The sequence below is a fragment of the Micromys minutus genome (genome assembly GCF_963924665.1).
Source record: "Micromys minutus genome assembly, chromosome: 1".
Classification (NCBI taxonomy): Eukaryota; Metazoa; Chordata; class Mammalia; order Rodentia; family Muridae; genus Micromys; species Micromys minutus.
Genome location: NC_137969.1, coordinates 230,066,898 through 230,086,219, shown reverse-complemented (window position 1 = coordinate 230,086,219; position 19,322 = coordinate 230,066,898). Strand labels below are relative to the sequence as shown.

The 19,322-nt window shown below is 46.6% G+C and overlaps 1 protein-coding gene across 1 annotated transcript in view; it reads right to left on the bottom strand.

Moving 5' to 3' along the window:
• The window catches only part of IFT43 (intraflagellar transport 43), a 71,459-nt gene that overhangs the window by 40,456 nt on the left and 11,681 nt on the right, over positions 1 to 19,322 (bottom strand). The window contains exon 3 of the mRNA XM_080917949.1: positions 2,461 to 2,525. Within this exon, the coding sequence (XP_080774075.1) occupies positions 2,461 to 2,525 (65 nt within the window). The remainder of the gene's footprint in view (positions 1 to 2,460; positions 2,526 to 19,322) is intronic.

The window sequence follows — 19,322 nt, the reverse complement described above, 5'->3', positions numbered from 1 at the left end:
CACAGCAGTGGGGGCTGTTTTAGTTCAAGGAAGGTAAAAAAAGCTGGCAGCATATATACATGTAATTGTAGCACCTGAGAAGCCGAGGCAGGAGGGAAAGGAGTTTGAGGCTAGCCTGGGCTGTAAAGACCCTGTCTCAAACAAACAAACAAACAAACAAACAAAACTAGAAGAGGGGGCAGAACTAATTGGTATAGTATGTGATTCCAGAGCTGGAACAACATTCTAAGGACAAATAGGGAAATTACATGTAAAGTACACACTAGACACTGTCAGGTAACTATGTAGTGACCTAGTGACTGACTGTGACTGTGCTGGAAGACAGTACCTTTAGTCCTGCTGCTGGGTTTGGATTTTCTTCTGGTGTGAGGATTAGAACCTGGAGCCTCCTACTTGCCAGGTAAACTCTCTTCTGCTCAGCTGCAGCCGCAGCCCAGGGAAACCTTTCTAATAGTATTATTTTGAAGACAGCTGCTCAAAGAAATTCTAATTATGGGTGATGTCGCCTCTTTAAGACTGTACATGTCTGTATCTTAAGTAACCTTGGCAGGTGACACTCCAGCAAGGTGTAGTGAACAATGTTTTGTCTACTTTACATCGAAGGCTTAACTGGAGGTATTAGAAACAAAGCTGATTTGGAATCCTGCCTTTGGGAGGGAACTCTGAATGGAGAGGGCACTTCCCTCTACTGCCATCTCAGCTGGTTTACCTTATCCGTAAAATGGGACCAAAGGCAAAGACTAGAAAAATATCTAACAGTAGTCTTTGTGTCCCTCTGGCCTTGATTAACTGGCTTACACAAAGAAACCACACTTCAGGAATCCACAAAAGCCACGGGCAACCAAACCTATCCATTCTACAAGCTGTCCACCCCAGAGCTGCTGAAACCAAAGGTTCACAACAGGAGCTGCAGGTGGTAGCCAGCACTGCCCACAGGACACCTTCCTATCTTATAATCCTGCAACTAAGAAAGACCCACACCATCACCTTATTTTTAAGCACCACTGTTAGGATTTTGTTGTTCCTTGAGCCGGGGATCAAATCAGGGCCTTACACACACTAACATACATAGCCACGCCTGGTTGGACACTCCATTGAGCCGAGTGCTTCTTCTGTGCTGTGTGCTCCAGCCTCACAGAAACTCTGTGCTATGTACATCACACTGTTTTATGGGTTCTGTAACATCCCTAAGTGTTCACTGCCTTTGAAGTCAGTGCGGAGCTCCGAATTCACACCCAAGTGGGTCTGGATCAGACGCCTGAGGCTTTAAGTGATGACCAGTGATATGTGGCCATCCACGTGCAAATCGGTGGTAGTAAGAAGTGGGGGACTATCCTTCCTGGCCCAAGACAAATCATTTGGGAATTATCCCACCTTGTCCTGGATGGCCTAAGAGTCCCAGCTATGCTCTAGACTTAAGAACACTTGTCACGCTGGGGACGTCACTCGGTTGGTGGAGTACTTGTCTAGCAGTTTGATCCCAACCACTGTGCAAGTCGGGCATGGTAGGATACACCTGTAATCCCCGCTCTGGAGGTTGAGGCAGGGGGATCAGAAAAGTTCAAGGTCATCCTTAGCTATATACTGAGCGAGAAGCCAGCCCGGGCAACACTGTCTCAGAAACAAACAAGCCCAGCATGAGCGCGCAGGTCTTTAGCCCAGAAGGACTGACTCCCTAATAATCCCTTGAGTAGAGGCATACACCCCACCATCTGCCAGAACACCCGTGGAGAAATACGATCAAAGCTACCCGAAGGGACTCGGACTCAAGACCCAGTCATCACCATAGCAGCCCTCTCTGCCTAGGCCTCCTCTGGGCTTCTTTCTTCTGTGAACCCATTAGATTCTCACATCAGGCCCTTGAAGTAAGAGCCAGTTTAACCCTGTAGCAGAGACGAGGATGCAGAAGCCAAATATCTTAAGTTTAAGCTTGCTCCAAGTCTCTGGTGTAATGCACAGCATAGTTAGGATTTGAAACCCATTTCCCGGATCTGTGGCTATCGATCACTGTGCTCTGTCACCTCTCAACATGGAACCCGAAGGCCACTGGCCTACGCGGTGGAAAAGCAGACACACTACAGAGGTCGGCCACAGCCACCACCATGTTCCAGCATGCTGAAGACATGAACAGAGCAGGCCTGAACCTTGAAAATGATCAGCCAAGCAAAAGAAGAGTCATAAAGGATGGAAGGAACCAGGGTCCCATGGAAACAAACCTCAGAAGAAGCAAATCAGAGGCAGAGACTGGCTGCCCATGGCTGGGGGTGATGTGATAAGGGGCTGTGAAGAGGCACTGGGCTTCCTGACAGGATGGGAGAAGAACATTCTACAGTTGCCTGGGTGACAGATGCAGAACTCTGGGCCTATACTAACAGCAGTTATATTGTACTGTTTAGCAGTGTGACAATGCAGGTGTGTGCCACCCCGACTCCACGCCACCATGAGGAGCTGAGTACTCACTTTGTCGCCTTCATGGAGTCATCCGCCCAGCCGCCCTGCCTTCGAGGTGGTTTTGGTGGGGGAGTCTGTGTGAGAGAAGCCAGAATGACAGTCATGTAGCCTGTGCCTCCAAACACTCGAGTATCAGGTTCATGTCACCTAAACAAAGTCAGCCCGACAAAAATGCAAAATCACCTCAATTTACTATAAAAACCAGGTACCTTCATCCCTCCTGCTTGGTGTAGAAGTCGGCACACTTCCTGGTGGATAGTTTGGCAGATGGTCTACTAAAGACTTAAAAATACTCAAGCCTGTTTTTTCTCTCCAGGGCTGGAGATTAAACCCAGGGCCTTATTCATGCTAAGCACAATCTATACCAATGAGCTGCATTCCCAGCATGTGTGTGTGTGTGTGTGTGTGTGTGTGTGTGTGTGTGTGCATATATGTGTGTATGTGTGCGTGCACACGCACATACCCTCAGGACTAGAGGTACATGCATGTGTGGGGGGTGGAGAATGTGCTCACATGTACAGAGGCCCGAGATTGACACTGGGTGCCTTTCCTCAACTGTTTCCCACCCTGACTTCTTCAAACATGGTCTCTCACTGAATCTGAATCTCACTGATGAGCTATGTTGGCTGAGCTTCAAGGATCTACATGTCTTTCCCTCCCAGAGGTTACAGGACCACACTTCTATGCCAGCTTCTTAATGTGAGTTCTGAGAATCTAACACTTTATCAACCGAGCCATCTCTCCAGTCTGCTTACACCTATTAAGGCAGTAAGCCAAAGTTTTCTTCTAATATTTCTTTATTTTTATTTTATATGTAGGAGTTGTTCTGCCTGCATGTATGTCTGTGCACTATATGTGTGTAATGCCCACCACAACCAGAAGAGGGCAACAGATCCCCTGGAACTGGAGTTAATAGGTAGTTAGGTTAGCGTCCCATACCAGATGTGGGTGCTAGAGAGATTGAACCCAGGTCTTCTGGAAGAGTTGTCAGTACTCTTAACCACTGACCTGTAACTGCTGACCTATCTCTCTGGTCCTAAGGTAGCAGTTCTAAACCCAAAACTTATCCCAAGGACATAAACACAGAAGGACATAATGTCATTTCTACATAACTAACACTTGGCAACAAACAAATGGTCAGCAGTAAGGAACTGGGTAAAATGAAATAATATATACAAAACAGTATGCAAATAATGCAAAACTATATTATAAAAACAATGTCAAAGTTCGTGTACATTAATCAAAAAAAAAAAAGTTTCAAAACAGTAGGAATGGCCCGATTTTGCAAAAAGATCTATGGATATGAAAAACTTACGGATAACTTAAATTTCCCATCCCTGTGCTGTGAGGCATTTTCTGACTTTTAATGGTCTATTTATGTTACTTTTATAAGAATAAAAGTAGTAAAATGAAGATTTCAGAGTAAGGTTTGCTTAGCAGACATAAACACGGTAACACCGGTGGGTTCAACTTTCCTCAAGTTGGCCAGGAAGTGCTTACCTGGAATCAGCACATTCGGAAACCATACTGTACGAATCCTTACTCAGCATGTGCTAACGAAAAATACCAGCAAACAGCAATCCTCCAAAGTACCTGAGCGGGGTGAGCCGGCACAGTGTGTTTCCTATTTTGAATGACCAGCTTTCTTCCAGGAATGTTTCCTGAACTATCAATTTTCTTTTTCCAAGAACTGGACAAAATTCTCAGTGTGGTTCTCAGTCTGGAGGGGAGTTCGGATAAACAAACATCAAGGGGTTTGCAAACCTCCACAAAGGACGAGGACAGAACTCTTTGTTTTTATGGGCCGTAGTCTCTGCTGCAACTACTGAGCTCTGACACAGCGGAGAAATAAACAGTTTAGACACTAAGACAAGCAGGGATAGCTGGCTTTCAAAAACAAAACAGAAACTCTAAAACCAGGCAGTGGGCCAACCTTGAGGGGAAGGATGTGGTTCGCTGACCCCTGAACCAAAGTGCCGTGTCTTCATGACCTTCTCTCTAAAGCCCAGCAGGGTCCATTTGAAGAAAATGCCCTTTCGATATGCCTGGACGCCTTTATGCTTTTGATGTTTTGTTGTTTGTTATTTTTTTTTAACATGGTGATAGGTTTTCTTTCCTACCTGTGTAGCAGTACCTCGGCCTGGCAGAGACGTGGTCCACTTACATACAGGGCCTTTCTGTGACGTGAGCCAGGGCCTGCTAGAAATGACTGAGAAGAATCCAAGTACTGGAATAAAATACCTTCACCCCTATTAAGCACTTGCAAAATATAAGGGGAACTTTAGACAAGATCCATCCCAGATGTCTACACTAGAGGCTAGCAACAGAGCCAGAGAAGGCCCTGAAGGCTGATCCCACTTAGAAGCATTTAAAATACAGAAGTGGGGAAGCTATTTATACCTGGAACAGGGGGTGGGAGACACCCAAAAGATTTATGGAGGCACTGTACCGAGCCCTCGAATTCTACCCCGAGAGCCCACCTATGGGCTGGAAGCAGCAGCCATGTATTCCAGGCCCCATTTCCCCTTAGACACAGTGTACTGGAGCTGGGCAGAACTAATTAGATCCAGTGTGATAACGCGGGCCTCTAATCCTAGCATTCAAGAGGCTAAAGCAGGAGGATTCCAAGTTCGAGGCTAGCCTGAGTTACACTGTGAGACAAACAACAGAAAAGAGTCAACTGGGTTTCCTATCCAAGGAATCCAGAATTGGGGGTGGGGTGGGGGCTCCCAGACAGCATGGAGCAGTGTAATGCTGAAGACCAGGTTGAACCAGGGTGACTCAAGACTATGAAACACTAAAATGCTGCGCAGAATCAAAAGACCTTGTCTCGTCTCTTGCCATGTATAAGTACGTCTCAAATGAAGAGACAAAATTCTGAAGCAAACTGTCTCACACTGAGCCCCAACCCCACCCCTGAGACATTTTAAGCCAATATATGGCCAGCCCAGGTGGTGTCTGTTTACTGTGCCAGCACTTGGGAGGCTGACTCATGAATTCAAGACCAACCTGGGCTGATGTAATCATAAGGACCAAGAGTTCAAATCCCAGTGTGCACAGAACATCCCGTCACCTTCCTACCCCAGCTCTGAGGACAGTGGAGACAAAAGGATGGCTGAGGCTTGCCGGCTTGCAGCCAAGAAAACTCACGCTTCAGCTCAGGGAGAGACCCTGTCTCAAAAGAGATGGGTGGGGAGAGGAAGAGGAGGATACGCTGTGCCTCCACTCATGTGCACAGATTCACACCCATCCAGGCATTCTCAAGCACACTCATTTACTCAGACACACACACACACACATTCTCAAGCACACTCATTTACTCAGACACACACACACAGAGAGAGAGAGAGAGAGAGAGAGAGAGAGAGAGAGAGAGAGAGAGAGAGAGAGAGAGAGAGTTCAATACATCTATTAAAACAAATTTTAAAATAAATCAGTTTGCCCACAGCCTCTCCCTATGCCCCAGGAGCACCTTCCAGGAGCACCTTCCAGCGCTCTACCCGATGTCGGGCCCATCTCTCCAATAATAATGCAGTACAGCCATTAGTTGACTGCCATGTTTTATTTGGCCCCGAAGTTTCTTCTGTTTGTTTGTTTTTAATTTATGATACCATCTAAGAATTGGAAAATTTCCACATTAAAAGTCAGTTTCCAGCTGTCTTGACAAACTGGAATCTCCAGTGATGCTGGGGCCATCCCCTGGGGCAGGAGCATGTTTGCCAGGTAGCTGCGGTCCTGCGTCTGGCTCCTTCCTGCTAATGTTCCTTCTGTTACTGCTGCACTGTGGGGCTGGTTTCACCCCTCCTGCAGAATTTCCTCTGCACTGCTCTGTCTGCGAGAAGTGGATGGAGGGGCTATGCCATGTTCTGAGAAACACAGGCAGCACAATCTTTCCTTACGTGGTCAATGGGCAGATTGAACACATTTTGTCTTTGCAATTAGTTCAATGGTTCACAATCTGTGGGTCGTGACCCCTTTTGGGGGTGGGGGAGTCAATCGACCCTTGCACAGAGGTCACACATCAGATATCCTGAATATCAGACATTTATATTGTGACTCATAACAGTAGCAAAGTTAGGATTATCAAGTAACAACAAAAATAATGTCACGGTTGGGGGTCATCACATGAGGATCACAGCATTAGGAGGGTTGAGAAGCACTGAGTTCACTGGACCTAGGCCTGAGGCTGGCGTAGCTGATGCCTGAGTGTGTGGTCTCTGACTACTTCTCTGCTTCAGGTATTGGGATAGAACAGACTCAAGAAAACCCTATGATATTAAACTGTTCGAGCATCCAGTCTGTTCACGAGATTTTTCTAATGCTGTAAGATGCCAAGAGTTCAGAACAGGAGAGAGAGAAAACTGGCTCTCCTGACATTATCTCTTCTCCACTCTGGATGGGGGTCCCAGTGACAGGAGGGGCAGAGACTGACCTGGAAAAGGAGGGTGGAAGATGAGGCTGCGTGGAATAGGAGCTGGAATGATAGATTTTTTTTTTTTTTTTGAAATGTAGCCGTTGAGCAATCAATCCCTAACAGAAGGGACAGAGCTGTTGATGGGATGGTTAAGTGTGTAGAACATACCAGGTAATAATGCCATGACTCCTCTACAACCCATCACCACTGCTCCTACTGTCAACTCGGAAAAGATCACAACACAACCAAATGCAGTCATTTGAGGAGAAGATTAAAGCCAGATTTGGTTCAGGCAAGCTGGATCTTCTCAGTCACTGTACCCAAGGTGACACACTTCCCCTCTAACCAGACCCCACAAGGCCACGGCCACTGGGAAGTTGGAGAGGGGGTGAGTGAAGAACCTCAGGTGACAGTCACAGTTCTTCTCATTTCCCAGTTGGAAATGGTGCCCTCGGATGAGAGGCAGGAGTCACTCCTCCATTCCCAGCTCCTGATGTTGCTCTAAAACCAAAGGCTGTCTTCACAGGTGGCAGGAGCCTCCCTGAGCTGGCATACTGCACAACTGCGAAGCTGTTCCTTATCTTCTACAGAGGCCAGAGCTGCTTGGAGAGGGGACCATGCAGAGGGACCCTCTGCAGACAGGTGGGCGACAGGGTTACAGTCTACCATCGTCTTGGCAAAGCTGAGGAGGTGCTGGGGCAGATGGGATACACACATGTGCCTTCACTCACTGCTCTCAAGAATAAGCTAACAAGGGACTTGAAGGTAGAGGGTTGCGTTTTAGTTCATACTAGAGGTTACAGGCCATGGTGTCGGGGAAGACACAGTGGGCGGAGGGGGGTGAGGCAGCTGTCACACTGCATCCACAGTCATTATGCACAGAGAGATGAATTCGGCTGCTCTACTTGCTTTCTCCCTTCTGAGTGTGCCGCCACCACCCCTACCCATGAATAGTGCTAGCCATATGCAGAATGGGTCTTCTTGGTTAAATCTTTCTTCACAGGCACACCCCATATGTATTTCTGTGGCTGCTCTAAACTGAGTTGACAAGTTGATACTGTAAGAGGTACAGAAGGACAGGTGGGACTTGGGACCTGCACGTTCAGAGGGAGACCTCTGTCTCCTGGTAAGAAACGCTTATGCTCTGGGTTTGCTACTGAGACCAAGGTCTGGAAATAGTCTCCAGACCCATGAGTCTTGTCATGGCCACACATAAACATCCTGGCTGGAGGAGACCGACTTCATTCCCCACTATTCCAAATTACCAGGACTTTTCTACAGAGTTTGCCTCCATTCCTCAGGCATTATCCTGGTGCACAGAGGGACAAAAGATGCCATCCTTGTCCTCAGATGCTCCAAGTTCAATGAAGCCAACAGGGAGCAAAGTTCAGGCCTGTGTGAACTCTGTGTGAGCAGACACCAAGGTGAAGCTAAACCCAGGAGGCTGCAGTGGCCCAGAAGCAGAGTTTGGAGGGTGGGGGTCACAGTGTTCCTGGGAGGTGAAGCTGAGGCTGAGGTGAGACACCCCCTCAGGTACAGTGCAGTTCCAGTCACTTGTGTACTTTCTTGTCACCCTGGCGGTTTATGGAGCCACTCCATCCTGGTGCATCTTGAAAGTGTTCTAACACTCGTACGTGTCCTCAGTACACAGCTGAAGGCTGGATAGAATGGTGCGAACCCAGGACATGGAGAGGAAAGTGAGGTAAAGTCATGTGAAGAATAAGCTGGGACTCAGGAATTTGAGGGTCTGGCCTCTCTTCTGGCATTGAAAGTCTCCGGGCCTGCACATTCTTTCCTCCCAACACTGGGATAGCAAGGCTGCCTCTTCCAAAGTGCCTGCAGGAACAGAGTAAGCTAAGCCTCCCAAGTGTGTCCAGGCAGGCTCTGTAGTGAGGAGCTCCAGGGAGACAGGGTGGTGACTGTTTCAGCCTGTGTGAAGACTGTCTCCTTCCAGGAGGGACCGCAGGAAATGTTTCTCCCTTTAAGTGAGTGGGTCATTATGTAGAGAACTCAGGCAGGGAAGAGCTAAGGAAAAGGAGAGTTGTACATTCAGGTCTCTGCTGGTCTCACTCAGACCAGATAGGCAGGATGGAGAGGTGCCTGTGACCCCAGTGGAGAAGGTGTGACTGCAGCTGGGGCTCTGAGTGTTGAGCTGGTGGGACCTTCAGGCATGCAGGACCTCCTGCCTTCCAGCTTTGACCTCTAGAGGCAAGTCTCCAAGGCATCAGTTGGAAAAGCCACTTCCAACTTTGGCTGACTTAGTGCTAGGTAACATTACACATCTCTCCTTCTCCCTCTCCACTCCGTGTGTGTGTGTGTGTGTGTGTGTGTGTGTGTGTGTGTGTGTGTGTGTGTGTGTGAGTCTGTGTGTCTGTCTGTCTGTCTGTCTTGTAAAGAAGAGCCTTAAGATAAGTGACATCACACAGGTTAGAAATAAGGCCTGGTGACAGGGGCCCTCAGGCAGTGTCTCACTGTTCTCTCTAGAGTGTGGGAAATGAACGAAGCCTACTGAGGCTGCCGCTGATGGGTGGAGGGGGCAGGACCCTGCATAGCTCCTCAAGAGAAGCAAAAATGTGCTGTCTCCAAAAATAAACCCAACGCAGGGATGACTGTGAGTTGAGAGCACGTGACCGCGGCTGCAGTCCTGAAATACCAGCATGCTGCAAAAAGGAGCCTGAGAGAGGCAGAGCGCGGGAAATTCAGGAAGCGGCCTCTTTATATGGTCTCATCCGAGTGGGCCAGGATTCAAGAAACTGAAATTACCATGCCAGAGGGAGCCTCCTGGGCCAGACTCGTTTCTGATCTTTATATGGTTCCCCCAGATTCCTAAGATGCCGACACAAACATGCTGGCAGTGCCAAAAAAGGAGCCTTTCGAGTTTGGAGCCTTTGCTCATACTCTCAGGAACTCTGAAGAAACCCCACTCCCACCTATCCCTAAGATGAATTTGGTTCATTTGAGCTCTCAATCTAGAGGGCAAACTGTTTCAAAAAGCCAGTGCAAGCACACATAAATACCCAGTGCAAGCACACATAAATAATACCCAGTGCAAAGAGACACGGGAGCAAGAGCTAGTACAAAGTTCACACTAGCCACCTTCAGTTCAAGCTGTGGTCACTGACAAACTTCCTTCCTTGCTCCAGCATGGCAGGTGCACACATCCTGAGAGCGGTTATCCCTTCCGCCTCTCAGCATCCTGCGCCAGTATGCTGCCAGTCTCCTGCCTAAGCGCCGGGTCTCCCAACTAAGACATCATAGAGCCCAGTTTTCCCACGGTAGAGTTAAGGTCGAGGAGGGGCCATGGATCCTCGGAGCTTTCAGCTGAACCCTTTTGAGAGTAAACACAGCTCTCTCTGTGAAAGAACAAACTGAAATGGACCTCATTTGATTTTACAAACAAGAAGGGAATAAATAAATCTTAGCATTAATGCACACCAAAGCCATGTGAGGAAGACTGTCGGGAAAGAACAGGCTGTTTTCATGATTCCAAAAGCAAAAAGTGCCCTATACACTATGTTTTGAGTTGCGTGGAAGACCATGTTTGTCACCACCCCAGCTCAGCCAGCGAGTTGTGTGGCAGTAACAATGGGACAGCCTGTGCCATCCCTTGAAGCTCACAGCACCACCCGGGAAAGATCCCTGCCAAGAATGCTCCACTGGAATCTAATCAAGCCTTCTGATCTGGTTTCCAGTAAGCTGAAAATCAGGTAAGAGAGGGATAAGTCAAATGACACTAAAATTAAAGAATCCAATGGATCTAGAATGGGAAACCTTGGGAAGTCATCTGTTAGACCTCTACAAAAAGCCAAAGCCATTCAAAAGGGAAAGGAGTGGCTTCAGAGCCGTGACCAGAGTTCTCTGATGGATCATGGATTTTTTTTTTAAAAAATACCTCATTACAAAAGCAATTTTGAAATAGAAAATGAGGGTACATTTGGTAGTAGACAGTGCTGGGGAGTGGCCACACCACTATAGTGACAACTAATTCTCTAGGAAAATGTCACCTTGGATAAATGGGAAATATTTAAGTAACACATCCTGTCTGTAATTTTTGTAGCTACAACTCAACAAAGACTATACCAAAGCATAACTTTTACATTTTAAAATATTTTACAACTTGCAACCTAAGCCAACAGGGCAAGTGTTACTTCCAGTCGAGTCTAGGAAGGACTGCAGGCTGTACTTACACCATCCCCCTTCTTTTCGAGATGCGTCTTTCTGTAAGGAATAGATGACCCAATAAGAGGAAAGCACAGTACAAAGTTTGAGTTGACAAAGAACAGAAGAAGAGAGCTGGTGTGGAGGTGGTCCATTGTGCAAGCTGTCCACGGATGTGTCTGCTCAATAAAAAGTGACTTTAACAGGAACAGAGACATTCTCCACTTAATGGCCAGGAATTCCTAATGCCACAGCCAGAAAATAACTTTCCAAACACATCAGGTCTTGTGATCCCTGACACGAGCGGAAGCGAGGGGGAAAGGTACTTTTATTGCTTATTTGGTTTTGTTGTGCTGGCCACTGACCCCTCCCCCAGCTTCAAACACACTCAGCAAGAGTTCTTCCGCTGAGCTTCTAGATAGAAGTATGCCCCTATCCCTGGTCCAATTTATGGTGAATGATACCTTGTGAATATATGCATTATGAAATTAGGGTAGAATGTGTGGTAGAAAGAACACCAAGCAACCCAGCTCCGGGTCTTTGCCCAGCCACTAACGGAGGATGTTTCTCCCCTGTAGAAGAATTCCTTCTGTTTACAATCCATGGCTCTATGGAGCTATGGGCTATAGTATTTTGGATTCTTGGAACAGGGACCTAGGCCAAGCAAATCAATGACAGATGGAACATTTGTGACCCATGTTAGTGGGTATGAAGGTGATGGGACACAGACAAAGAAGACAGGCTATAAGGGAAAATCAGACATCAGCATCAAGAATTGATCAAAGGTGCCAACCTGGGCAAGCTGAAAGAATACACTAGTTAAGGGTCAGTGATAATGACGGGCAGCAGGTGCAGGAGGTTACTTTGTCTCAACTCAGCGAAGGCTCTCCTGCCATATCAAGTTGGAGGAAGTAAGGCAGAGGTTAGCTCATGTAAAACAGTGTCATTTGTAGAAGGTGAGACAAGGACTGAAAGCCAGGCCAGTAGGATGGTACAACTTGTCCTGAACCAGCTGAGACTCCTTGACAGCCATGTGCATGCGAGCTAGGATGTGGTGTTGAATGTAATGGTCACAAACAAGCAGCCTGAAACAACCCCATCACCGCGTCCATCTAGTCGGACATTAAAGAGAAGCCCTGAAAAGCCAAAACCAAAACTTCACTTTCTACACCAAAAGTAAGAGGTTCCTAATAGTGACGTAAGTGTCCTGTCATATAGGAGCACCAGCAAGTGGCTTGGGCTAACCTCTACTCTGCTTGCACTGGGTTTACACTGAGGGAAAGGTCAAGGGCAGAGGCAGGATTAAAAAAGTGATGCAGAAAATAAACCAGGACAGCTTCAACATCATCACACCAGGCAACAGTGATTAAACACAGGCTTTGGAGGAAACATCCTTCATGGCCAGGGTAGAGGCTGTGGAAAGGTTTTGGCAGCATCATAGGGCCTTTGCAGGGTTTGCCCTGCACATGGTCTTTCCCAGAATCTAATAATTATCTCCCTTGCTTCGCACAGAGGAGAAACACGAGCTCTTCTCTCCCTGGGATATAACTGTGGTGCTCAGGGAGCCATGCTGTCTGCCAAATGATCTGGTGGCATTACACCTGAAAGCCATCAAACTGTCTACTCTAAGTCGCTCCTGGAATATGGCTGCCAGGAGTTTTCAAAGAGGCTGAACCAAAGGGAATGTATTTCAACCCTGAAAACTATGCTTAAAATTAACCCTGGATTCGCCCATCTTGGACAGCCTTCCCAAACTATACCCCCTGGGTCATAGTAAAACCAGCTCTCCCCTCATACCTTCCAGACACGAAGAAAGACATGCTCAGTTCCCCCCATGCATTTTGCCACTTAGCCAACATAAACATTCTTTTCAGCTTTCATCAGAAACCAAAACCTATACATTTTTGTCATTCTCTTTACTCTTTTCCATTTGTTCAAATTAATCCAGCATGTGTGGAGCGAGACATGTGCACAGTGTGGAAGGGTGTAAATTCCTGGATCTCTAGAAAGTCACCCCTCCTGGCACCTGTGACTGTGTGGCTCTGTGTAATCAGTCTAGACTTGCCACCTCCACCAAAGCCGGACTAGAATAACGTCTTAGCCAGTCGAGAACAGAAGCACGCTGGAAGAAACCTGAGCTCTTGTGTGGTTCCTCAGGGGCGACCTTGGAAAAGAAGTGGGGGTGGCTGGAAGTAGCGAGCCGGGGATCCCAGGGCTGGCTGCCCCACTGTGTGAGACCCAGAGAGGATGGAGGCTGGCTGCGCCACTGGGTGAGACCCAGCCTGCCAAGTTCCATTCCTACTGCATGTCCCAGAGGTGACACAGGAACATCAGGTTGCACACTGCAGTCCTTGCTCCAGCTCTGAGAATTCAGTAGGGCAGGCTGTCAGCACACAGCGAGGACCTAACTGATGGTTCGGTCTGGCCACACTCGGCATTTCAGAAGTGGCTCCTCTGATCCTCCCACGACTTTGGATACTTCTAGAATTGTCCCCCAACTCCCAGCTTTCATGGACTCTCCAATAATTTAAACAGCAAGACTTTGTTTTGGGTTGGGGGGTGGGGTCAGAAGTAATGGGTTGAGCTTTAATCTTGCTAAAAACTGTCTTTACATAAAAAATTACCATCTTCTCTGGCCTTCATTTCATTAAAAAAAATGGAACTATTCAACCTACCCAAGTTATAAAGGCACAAATCAACATGATAAACTGTCTTTTACACTGAATAAATGTACTTTGTGAAAACTGGTAACTTTGGCTCTTGAGTTTTTCACTTGCTAAAAACTTCCTTCTATTCTAGTGCTGAAAGATGTTACTGGCAGAATGCCTCAGGCACTCTCTCATTTATTTATTTATATGATGCCGTGTGTGTGTGTGTGTGTGTGTGTGTGTGTGTGTGTGTGTGTGTGTGTGTGTGTTGGATTGTTGGATCCTGGGCTGAAATTGTAGGTGATTATGAACTCCAGTCCTCTGGAAGAGCCACAGGGCTCTAAACTCCTGGACCATCTCTTCAACCCCTTTCCATTCTTTCTCAAAGACATGGGCTGAAGGCACTGCTCCCAGGTGACAATGGACTGTCACAAAGACACGGCTGACTGCATCACTCACTCCGGTGATCAGCTTAGCACAGGTTGCAGGAAGGCCTCCACCATTAGAACAGCACAGCACCGATTGCTCTGACTTTTCAGAGTGCTACACAAGCTACATATCTGCTCAAAGTTCAAACTCAGAGGAACAGAATCCAAGTTTCTATAATGTTGCAGCACAATGTCTCACATCCCAACAAAAACTGCTGGACATGTGAGACAAAGAAATGCATGACCCATATCTAAAATGTAAAAGCCTAGGAAAAACACTGACCTCACATGAGTCAGGTGTTGGAATTAATAGTCAAAGGTGTTAAAGAAAACACACATAAATAGGTTGGGGGGGGCTAGAAAAATGGCTCAGTGGTTAAGAGCATATACTGCTCTTGGAGAGGACCCAAGTCAGTGCCCAGCACTCACATGACAGCTGATAATGGCCCATAACCTCCAGTTCCAGGAGCTCTGCCTCACTTTTCTGACCTCTGAGGTCACCAGGCATACCCATGATGCTCCCTCAGACATCTAGGGAAAAACAATAAGTATGTTCAAGGCTGTAGAGAAAAAGATGGCCATCAAAAACGAATAGATAGAAAATCTAGGTGCAAAGCAGAAATGATGTGTTTAAAAAAAATGAGGGGGTGGGAAGCCAAAGAGCAATTTAGTACCGAAATATAAGCTAACTGAAGGAAATGTTCAGTTAATGGGTTTAACAGCAGCTTGAAGACAGCAGTGGGAATAAACAGAAAAAGATCGGCAGAATAGATGTTAGAAGGGGGCACCAAACAGTGTCTCATGGGAACAAGACTGCAGCTCACCTGAGAGAGCAGCCAGCCCCTCCCACGGTTTTTAGAACAAGGAGCGAAACGTGAACGGGAAGCCGTTTAGGTCTATGGCTACCTCACCGTGAACACTTCTGATCTCGGAAGCTACGCAGAGTTGGCTTTGTTAGTACTTGGATAAGAAAAGCTACCTGAGGAAAACCTGGACAAAACATCACTCTACCGATGTGAAAACATTCAGCAAATCCCAACACAATAAATATACATAAAAATCACACCAAGGAGGATCCTAGGAAAGCTGCTAAAAACTAAACATTCCAACATCCCAACGTGATATGACCAAGGCTAGTCCTGAAATATCAGTCCCCCTGCCTCTGTGTCTGCCTGTTGGGAAGAAGAAAAGATTCACATATAAAACTACCATCACCAGCTACAATGGAGGCCGGTGGTCAAAGAAATAGCAAGCTTGTTTTGAGACAGGGTCTCCCTACATAGAGCCGGCTACCCTGAAACTCACAGCACAGATCAGGCTAGCCTCATAATTGCATCTATCTTCCTATCTTTGCCTTTCAGGTTGTCAGGATTAGGAGAATTGTGCCCCTAAGCCTGGCTAATACTTTCAATTTTATGGGAAAAAAAAAAAGAAAAACAAAACAACAACAAAAAAAACCCACCATGGTCTAGAACTCTATGTACAAAGGGAATACCTTTGAAAAGTAAAGATGCAATGAAAACATTTTCAAATAAACCAAGCAGAACAGCCCCTGGCAAACAAGAACTACCAGGTAAGGGGAATGTCCAGGCTAAGGAGAAACTATAGCTGACGGGAACCCGGTCACCAGAGGAAACCCTAGTGCTCAACTAGGTAGAAATGACATGTTCTGAAGAAGTCATAATACATGTGCTGTTGATAGCACACAAAAAGGAAGGGAACAGAGGGACTCACCCTGCAAGCAAGGTCCCCACATTGTGTACCCAGTTATAACTCCACGGAACTGCTGGTCAGTTAGGGAATCATTTTCTAGCTCCCAGAGTAGCTGCTGTAAGAATTAACATAAAAAGCGACACACAAAAAGCCAATGGGAGAGCAGAGATGGGACAAAACTCAATTACACTGAGAAAAAGTATGTGACCAGAAATGTTCTGTCTGGCACAGATGACATCTAGCCTTAGTCAGGAGCCTTCTCATCTAATGTACCATTGCTAAATGAGTTTTTACTATCAGCCTGCTCCACAGGAATTACTGGAATGCACCAATGAGAAGAGGCCCAGCCTAGCCGTCTCACAGAGGCCTTGCAGCCAGCCTCTCATGGTTCCTAAGCAGAATTAAAAACATGCATTCACTACACAGTCTCTCCATCTCCTGCCTCGCCTAAGTCCTGGCTTTCCCCCACAGCCTGTTTTGTTTCTCTTGCAGCTCTTTCAAGCAGGGCCAACTCCATCAAATTCTACTACAAGGTACCTTATTCCTTCAGGCTCCTCTAGACCCTGACCGACTTTTCTAGACAATTACAGAACACGTTTTTTTGAGCTCATGATATTTAATATAATCTAAGTTCTTTTATTCTCCATCTTTGTCACTAAAAAAATGGGTGAGTTTTTATTGTCAACTTGACACAACCTAGGAGTCTTCACTGGTGACTGATGTAAGAGGTCTTTGCCCACTGTGGGCAGCACCATTCCTAGGTAGGTGGGCCTAGGTAATGCAAGAAAGTTGGCTGAGCATGAATGGGTAAATGAGCCAGAGTGAGAGGGTAAGCAGGGTTTCTCCATGGCTCCTGCCCTGACATCCCTCAGTGATAGACTATGGCCTGCAAGTATAAAGAGGAAACAGATCTTTTCCTTCCCAAAGTTCTTTCAGTCAGTGTTTTATCACAGGAACACAATGCAGCTAATACACTGACACAGGCATCCGGCTGCCTCTCCACTGGCAGTTTCATTTGAAACCACCTGTAACTTCACAGCTTCCTGAGCTTCAAGTGACAATGACCTTGCTGCTTTTCAAACTCCAGTTAGAAACTGGAACTGTTCTATATCCACTCCGAAATCTCTAAGTACCACAAACTGCAATGCCACTGAGAAGTTTTCTTTAAAACAAACAAACAAACAAAACCCAAAAAACTTAAGCACAAAAGGGGGGGTTGTTTTTATTTATTTGTTTACAGTTAATTATGTGAATGGCATTCCGGCACCAGAAATCGTCAAAGAATCCAGGGGAGGCCTGAAGCTTGGGACTCGGCCTTGGCTCTGCTACATCATCTCCTATGACTGCTCCAGATGCCTCCATGCATCTTCCTGCCAGCGCGCTCTCTGTTCTAGACTATTCTCCAATATAGCGGCCAGATTTCTCTTCCTAGAAAACAGAGTCAATAACATCTTTCCCTGCTCAACACCTTTGTGTGGATCACACAGCATACAGAATAAGCCCCAACTTTTCTACACGGAACACGAGGCCTGTGTGCTGGCCGACCCTATGTCCACCTGACACACAAACCAGAGTTGTCTGAGTGGAGGAAACACTGAGAAAATACATCTGTAAGATCAGGTGGTAGGAAAGTCTGTAGAGCATTTTCTTAATTAGTGATTGATGGAGAAGGGTCCAGTCCATTGTGGAAAGAGGCATCTCTGGGCTGCTGCTGGGCCTGGGCTCTATAAGAAAGCAGGCTGAGCAAACCATAGGGACCAAGTCAGTAAGTAGCACCCCTTCATGGCTTCTGCATCAGCTCCTGCATCCATGTTCCTGCCCTGCTGGAGTTGCTGTCCTGACTTCCTTTGATGGTGAACAGTGACCTAGAAGTATAAGCCAAACACACCCTTTCCTCCCCAACTTGCTTTTTTGTCCTGGTGTTTCGTTACAGCAATAGAAAGGCTAAGACAGCCTGTGTTCAAACACTCAGTAGTGTTCCCCATGTGGCCTTTTGCTCTTTCTACATCAGCAGATTCCTATCCGTTCACTTGTGTGCAGACCAGAGTCACCTCCATTTCGAGGGCTTCGCTAACTCCCAGGAGGAGGCTGTGCTGCCTCTGTGATCTAGGTTCTGCTGTAATTTCCATATCCTCATTACTCAGTGTGTGGTTCTCAGCTAGAATATGTTGACTTGATGGTTTTTGTATTGGAAAGTGCATGTTAAAGGTAAGGTGAATTAATAAAATTCTACTTAGAAATATATTTTAAAAGATTTCATATATACTTATATATTTACATATATGCATATACATGTATATGTTTACATATATGGCTCAGCAAATGGCTCAGTGAGTTAGAGACACTATAGAGCCTGAAGACATGATTGAGCTTGAGATCCAGGATCCATCTGGAAGGAGGAGAGACCTGCCTCCCACACATTGCCCTCTGATCTCTACATGCATGCTGTGATGCTCATGGCGCTGTCCCCACCCACAAAATAAATTAATTTAATAAAAAAAATATTGTGGTGGATTTGCACACACACACACACACACACACACACACGTACATGGGTGGGGCAGTATGAGAGATTCTCCATAACCATTGGTTAAAAGGAAATCTAGGAAGGGATACCAGAACAAGAGAAACTGGGAAGATGGAAGGGAAGCAAGGGAAGGCCTAGCAGGGAAGAAATGAACCGAGAGAGATGCCAATAGGGATAAGATGGCTTCTCATTTGGTAGAGAGTGTATAAGTGACAAAATGTACTTGCTGGATTCTCCCAGAAAGCTCCTACTGAACCCACTTAGTGTGTGGTTTTGTCCAGGCACACACAGCCTCTGACAGACTTCTCCCCAGCATCTACAGCAATGCCCCTCTTGCTGGGTCCAGTAAACTGCCTTCCTGGAGTCTCTGGAGATATGGCACATGGAGACCCCTTTTTCCTTTCTGACACTCTTGCTTAACTTGGCTTGCACACACCCCAGACCCCTGCTTTTCCCCCTCTCCTCTCTGGTCCCTCAACAACTTTTTATAGACTGTGTTCTTGCCAATGTGTTCTTAAACTGGGGGTGTGTCTCAGCTTCTGCCTATTCCTCAGCTTGCCAAGGGGCTTCTTCTCTTCTGAGCCTACAAGCTCTCTCTGAGTGAGAACACAACTTCCACTCAACTTCCACCTGGATGTTAGTGACACCAGCCCAGAGCTTGGCACACTAAAGGACTGGGCATCCTGCAGGTACCTCAAACTGGCACACCTCTACAGAACACAAAGCCCTCCTACATTTCTTCTCTGTTCCTTTAACCAGAATGAGCAAGAGAAACTAGCAAGCACTAGCTCCAAGGCCAGAGGAAGCATTGAAGAAACATCTGGAGTTTATATTGATGGGAGAACAGGCCTAAATAATTACACAAATTAGATATACACTGGGAGAGAGGAAAAGTCAAAGAACATTATAAACGTGTGACAGAAGAACAGCTTACACAGAGGAATACTTTTTAAAAGAGCCAATATTTAACTTGAACCCAAAGA